Genomic DNA, 7,524 nt, shown 5'->3' on the forward strand with positions numbered 1-7,524 from the left:
AAAAATGGTACAGAAATGCAAGTGGAAGGGCCAACCCCAACAGGAGTCAAGAAAGTAGGTAAAAATTAAGGCTAGAAAAAATGATTCTCCATCTGACTGCCCATTAGAACATTTTTGGAGCTTTCCAAAAATACCAACACCCAGGTCTCAGTCAATCCTGATGCCAATAACACGCTGCCTTTAGAAATGTACTTTTACATATCTCGATACCTGGCACTTTCATAGTGTTTAATGCTGTTCTTTTTCTTCCTTAACATTTTCTTGGCTCTCTTAGCCCTTTCATTTCCATATACATTTCAGAATCAGTTGATCAATTTCCACAAATAAACTTGCTGGGATGTGATTCTTTTTTACATTAAATCTGAACACCCATGTGAGAACTGATATCTATACAATCATGTCTTATTATCCTTGATGGATTCCTCTGTATTTTTAAAATTTTCTCTTAGCGATGTTTTATAGTTTTCTGTGTAAAGGTCTTGCACATGTGTTGTGAGATTTATTCCTAGTTATTTGATGCTTCCCATGGTAGTCAAATAAAATCATTTTTGAATCTCATTTTCTATTTTTTTGGTGCTAGTATATAGAATGGATTTTCTTATATTTATCTTGTTTGCAGGACTATGCTAAATGCACTTATTAATTTTACTAGTTTAAATGTATAATCTTTTGGATTTTTTAATATATCTATTATGTCACCTGTGAATAGAGTGTTGAATATCTTCATTTCCAACTCTTACACATTTATTTTCTTTTTCTCGCCTGATTGCTCTAGGTAGGCTATCCTGTACAATGATAAATAAAAGTGATGATAGCAGACATCATATTTTATCCCTAGACTCTGGAGGAAATTTTAACATTTCACCACTAAAATTGATGGTTGTTGTGGGTTTTTGGATATACCTCTTATTAGAGTGAGTTAGTTTATTACTATTAGTTTACTTTCTGTATGGCTAAGACTGTTTAGTTGATGGTAAAAACTTGAGGATTCATAAACAGATTCATGTATATGAGGCAAAGGTACCACTTCCATGTAGTGGGGGAAAATGGTCTTTAAATATAATAAATAGTGATTGAGCAACTGGATATAAATATGAAAAAAATCAATCCCCTCTTACATCATACACATAAAACAATTTCATGGAATTATATACCAGAGTGTTGAAAATCAAACAATAAAGATTCCAAAGACTTAAATGTCTATCTTCATGACTGCTGTGTGGGCAAAGACTTCCTAAACAGGACACAAAAAGCACTAATCATAAAGACTAGTTCTTCATCAAGATACCACACAAGAAAGAAAAGGGAAGACACCGGTCAGAATAAGATATTTTCAATGCATATATCCATCAAAGAACATGTATGTATGTATGTATCCTCCAAAAAATATGTAAGAAAAGCCATACAACCAAAGTTAAAAATGACCAAAAGGCTCACATCCTTCACAAAGGTGATACCCAAAACAGCTAACAAACGTGATAGCAGTGTCCAACCACAGAATGAAAAGAGGAACTGAAAAAGAAATTGACTATGCCAAGCGTTGGCAAGGATTGTGGAGCAACTAGATTTTCATGCAGTACCTGTATCTGGCCCATGCCTCTTCAGGTCTCACTACTTCAGTGCATTCCAGCAGGTGGCCGATGTATGTGTCTTCCTAAGGGCTTTCTCTGGGTTTAAGAATAGTTCTGTCTGTAAGAGCAGTAGCCCAGAGGTAGCAGAGAATAAACCATCCCTACCCAGGGGTAATCCTAACCAAAGACCAAGTGGAGTGGTGTATAAATACCCCACTCCCTTGCTCTCTGATGTGTATTTCATATCATTTCCAGAGATCATCAGTAGGCTGAGCTCTAGTACTCACAGTGGTAAGTTCCTTAATAATGTATTCTTCGTTGACTCCCATACCTTCCCCATATTACTTCCCCACTTCTTATCAAGATTTCTTGGGGCCATCTCCAATATAAGCCACAGGGATAAATATGGGGAAACCCAATAATGCTTAATTAAAAAGAGAAGGATATGGGTTATAGCTCTGAATTTGCAGGAGCCATAATAAGAGTTACTTAGGATAGATTGCTGTAGTGATACAGTACTGGTATATTGGGATATACCTCACCACTATTTTCAATGTAAAAAGTGCAATCATTATGTTTACCAGATTGTGAAGGGTTCGGATAAGAATTGGGAGGTGAAGGCACTTTATTTTCTATTCAATGGAAAACCAGGTGAAGTTGTAAAACACAAGAATGCAATGTCTGGATATGTTAGAAACTCCCTCTGACTTCAGGATGGAAGAAGGGTCAGAGGGGAAAGGACAGGAAGCGGGTACCCTTTAGGTAGCTATTTTAATTATCCAGGGGTAAGATGTGAAGGGCTGCATCTAGGGCAGGGGCTGTGGAACTGGCAAAGAGAGGATGGATTTTCCAGATATTGACCAGGGGAGGGTATTGGCAAGTTTTAGTGACCAATTAGATGTAGGGGTTGAAGAAGAAAGAGACAATTTCGTGTTTTGGATGTTGATGGATGATTTAACTACTTTTACTGAGGTCACTTCAACAATTCCTTGTTCTTGTAACAGGGGTCCCCCTGGTGGTAAAAGAAAACCAAGAACGGGATTTCTTAACCTGGGTACCTGCTATTGTTGGACACAATTGTGCAACTGAACCTAGTCGCAAGATCACAGCAGAGGGATCCCCTTCTTTGTGTGTGTGTGTGGTAGCAAAGACCCACATCTAGAAAAAGCTGTAAGCTAAAGGGAATGGGTAAAGGTGATCAAAATGTGCAAACTCCAGGTTATAAGATGAATAAGTTCGGATGATTTAATGTACAGCATGGTGGCTATGGTCAACAATACTGTACTGTATACCTGAAAGTTGCTAAGAGAGTAGATCTTTAAAGTTCTCATCACAAGAAGAACAAATTTGTAACTATGTGCGCTGATGGATGTGTTAACTAAACTTATGGGGATGATCATTTTGCAGTATATACATATATCAAATCATGATGTTACATGATTTAAGGTATACACCTTAAATGCATACCATACTTTAGGTCAATTATATCTCAATAAAGCTGGAAAGAAATCTTCCCGAATAAACAAGAACAACTGAGAGCTGATGGTTGCTGATGGGTCAGAAAGTGGGGCCTGACAATGACCTTCACCCACTCAAGGCAGGTAGCTTCTGGCCACCTTCCCTCTCCAAGAATCTCCATGTGGTCCAGAATGGGGTTGGCTGCTATGTGTGGTGCGGAATCCATCGGGCGTGGGAACTCTCCCATCAGTGATCTGATTTCTTAAAAGAGTACAGCAGAGGAAAGAGGAGAGACTCTAAAGCCAGACGCACCTGCACCTGAATGCTGGCTCTGCCACAAATCTGCTAGTATCCATGAGTTACACCTGACAGTGCCTAGATGGTTGTGAGGTTTGAGGGAACGTGTGTAAAGCACTAGCCCAATGCCTCCTTAACAGTTGGAGGTAATGAGGCCCTTAAACAGCGGTTCTCAACCTGTGGGTCGCGACCCCTTTGGCGGTCGAATGACCCTTTCACTGGGGTCGCCTAAGACCATCCTGCATATCAGATATTTACATTACGATTCATAACAGTAGCAACATTACAATTATGACGTAGCAATGAAAATAATTTTATGGTTGGGTCACAACGTGAGGAACTGTATTTAAAGGGCCAGAAGGTTGAGAACCACTGCTTTAGGCAACTAGTAGGGTCTTTGGGATCCTATTAATTCATGAATATGCTAATAAAAAAGGGGCAGCTCCAAAGCTGACTCATAATATTACGAATCCATCTGAAAGTGCCAGGGCCAAGTAATGAATCTAAACACACAAGGTAGAGCCCCAGAGACTTCTCTCTTCATGGTTTCTCTCTGAATGCCTTGGGAATAGCCCTTGAAATAGACAAGAGGAATTTTCTAAAAAAGGTACATTTGAATAGGCCTGAGTCATCGACTGAGATATTTCAGAAGCTTTCCATTTCGAGCCTCTGGCATGTTTCTGATTATGCATAAATACCTTGCTTGTTATATAAATACACAGCGAGTGTAACCTTTTGCTAAGCAATGCAAAGCAAACAGCTACAAGAAGATCTGAGAAAAGAGCCACAGAGCAATTGCTTCTGATGGTTCCCACTCACCAGTCCCTGAGGATCCTGGAAAGGTTTAAAGTGATAAAGCTCTAAGTTACCTCTTGAAATCACCGCAGCCATTTTTCTCTCCCCGGGAGCTCCGCGTGCACATGTATTAGCTGGTCTTATCCATCTGTAAGCCCCTGTAAGCTCGCTAATGAAAACAACCACCTCTTCTGGGCTTAACTGCACGTTATTGAGTGTTCTGTCTCTCATGCTATAAATGCACAGTAATGAGAAGTGGGCTGTTTATTAGGGACCACCAGCATGCTAGGCAAATATGAATCAGGTATTTCACTGATGTGCCCAGAAAGTAACATCTTAAAGGTCAGTCCATAACCATAAAAACAACCAAACCAAAACAAAAAACTTCCTTAATGCACCGCACACAGACTGGCTATTTTGAATAGCAGAAGGGTTTGACAAGCTTAATCATGTATGATGTCTTTCGTAAGGGAAACTGAGATTCTACTATTATAGTAATTCCCCGTATTATATCTGGTGCCATATTCTTGTTAGTGCTTTTGATTTTAAATTGTTTTGTAGAAGGGTATAACAACTGGCATTTCATATTGTTCTGGACACATAACCATAATCTGCCAGATATTATGGAGGGTATAATGTTGTGAGTGTCAGTACCAGAGAGCTTATTACGTGAGTGAATAGGTATCAAAACCAATGGGCCCCCCACATCAATTCTCTTCAGGTTTTCCCCTTTTACTTTCTGTAATTCCAGGGGATACAGCTGTTACCTTAGCCACAGGATGGCCGAAGCTCATGGTTAAAGGGGCTGGTCTGACATGCTTCTTATAGTCAGGAAAGGTTGAATTAGGCCAGAGTGTAAAAGGCAAACAGAGGGCAGCTCCTACCTGGCTGTGAGGGCCTCCAGCAGTTGTACAAACTTGAGGAGCAGAATAGTGCTTATGAGGTATTTGCTAAGTGGAACCTGAGTCCTGCCTTAAAAACCATAGAATTTTAAAGAATTATATAATATTTATAATAAAAATATTTTAAAATAAAAATTTAATTGTTCTTTATTTTAAATTCTATGTTATTACATGTGATTTTTATATTTGTTTTGAACTTTTTCCTATCATTAAATATTAACTTGATTATTCTTTAAACTTTTAAATTCCACAAATAAGTTCTCCTTGCTCTACTTGGACAGGATTTTGGCCAAATTACAAATGGATCACTTTCTGTATAAGGGGTGCCACAATTACATCTACACGAATGTATACTTATTTGTGTAATTGTACTTGTCATAACCCAGATTGCTCCCAACCAAAGAAGCCTGAGATATATAAAAAATGAATAGATGCATTCATCTGTGTGTGTGTGTGTGTGTGTATGTGTGAGAATTAGGGCTCTTAAAAAGAATACCTATGTTCATGTGTTTGTTGGGTTTGTGGCCCCTCCGTTTGAGAATTGTCTGGGATATGACTCATCCCTCGCCTGTGGTGCTAGTGTTCAGGTTCAAAGCCATTTTTCAGTCATAACTGGTTGTGTAGGCATCACAAACAAAGCCAAAAGCAGGCCGCTCCCAAAACACTCTATCTTTCCCCTCATCTTTGCTGGTGGTCTCCAAGCATGTGGGCCAAATACGTGTACACATGTCTGGGTAGCAGTTTCCATCCATGTGTTTTAAAAGAAAACACTGAGTGAGAAGACCTTTAGCCCGGCAGTTTGGGAATGCCTGCTGTGAGCTGACTCTTACCTTCCGGTAGGCCCAGAGCTGGTTCCCCTTCATGCCGTGACAGTCATAGAGAGTGACCGGGCTGCTGTGTGAGATCGCGTCGAAGCAGAACTTTCGGGTGTGCAGCGGCTCACCAGGTCGAATGTCTTCTCTCCATCCAAAAGTAAAGAGCTAACGAAGTGACAACAGCAGAAAAGATGCAGTGAGTTTCATTTGAAGACATTCGAGAGCAGGGGGAGCAATTTAGATCTGTTTTGGGACTTACAAGAAAGAATTAAGTCTCGGCATCATAGAGATGTTGAAAAAGGCATCCTATAAAATAAAAGCCTAGGTGGTGTCATGCCCTTGTGCAACGCCATCGGGCAATGTCACAAGATGGCCACCAAAGCTAGCTGCATGCACAGCAGAGGCAGGGCCCAGTGGCCACTCCACGCCATGATGCCTGGGGGTCCCACAGTTCTGCGCTGCATGGAGGGGGCTGGTCCTGGTGGAGGAGGTGGGTCACGGCAGGGTAGGGCAGTTGGGGGCAATCAGGACAGCAGGAGAGCTGTTAGGTGATCAGGCCAGCAGGCAGAAGTGGTTACGGGCAATCAGGCAGGCAGGCAGGCCAGCGGTTAGGAGCCAGCGGTCCTGGGTTGTGAGAGGGATGTCTGACTGCAGGTTGAATATCCCCCAAGGGGTCCCAGATTGGAGAGGGTGCAGGCCGGGTTGAGGGACACCCCCTACCCCCGTGCACAAATTTCATGCACCAGGCCTCTCATGTAATATAAAGTGTATGGCAGTAACAGCTGCACCTTTGGCTGAGAGCACCAAAAATGCAAATGAGGAGTGTCCAGTTTGGTACTAGAAAAATAACAGAGGATGGTGTGCAGATGGGAGGAGAGGAAAAACTCCTTAATGAAGCTCTTCATATTCTTCAGTTTGATAAAATGCCACAGTCAGCCTAAATGAGCAGACTCACTGGAAAAAAACATCACAGGAGTAGAACTGAGCTGGATTGATGTTAGTAATTTTTTTAGAAAGTTGGTTTAAATGAAAGCTAAGCTTGGTGAAGTAAAGAATAGGCAAATCAATGTCCTGGGGGTGGTGAGTAATTACGCAGGGCCATGTTTTGAAGTAAGAAGTACAGTTCAAACACACTCACACTCACACTCACACCCACTCACACACACGCTCATACACTCACACACTCACACACATGCGCACTAACACATGCACACATACACATACACTTACTCACACATGCTTACATACACACACGCGCGCACACACAGTCACATGCACACATGCATACACACACACAGTCACACACACTAACACGTGCACACAGAGACACACATACTCACATGCACACACACATTCTTGCTCATACACACTCTCACATGCACACACACTCACATACGCATGCACACTCACACACACACTCACACACACACACTCCCACTCCCACACACTCACATGCACTCGCGCGCGTGCACACACACACACACTCACGCATACACTTCCCCTCCACTAAAACAAATTTCATGAAACAATATTTATCTTTACTGGATTTTAATAGACTCTGATATTCCATCCAACCTCATCCTATCCTAGTCTATTCTATCCTATCCATGCCATTCCATTATTTTAAAAATGCTTCTAATGATGCACTAAATTAATTGTATAATGTATTAAAATTTTTTAAGACCC

General features: G+C 41.1%; 1 protein-coding gene across 1 annotated transcript in view; it reads right to left on the reverse strand.

The window, feature by feature from the left end:
- GALNTL6 (polypeptide N-acetylgalactosaminyltransferase-like 6) overlaps nt 1-7,524 on the reverse strand; it is a 987,982-nt gene that overhangs the window by 10,955 nt on the left and 969,503 nt on the right. Inside the window, exon 12 of the mRNA XM_006770738.2 lies at nt 5,854-6,003. Coding sequence (XP_006770801.1) covers nt 5,854-6,003 — 150 coding nt within the window. The remainder of the gene's footprint in view (nt 1-5,853; nt 6,004-7,524) is intronic.

The sequence above is a fragment of the Myotis davidii genome, unplaced genomic scaffold (assembly GCF_000327345.1).
Source record: "Myotis davidii unplaced genomic scaffold, ASM32734v1 scaffold404, whole genome shotgun sequence".
Lineage (NCBI taxonomy): Eukaryota > Metazoa > Chordata > Mammalia > Chiroptera > Vespertilionidae > Myotis > Myotis davidii.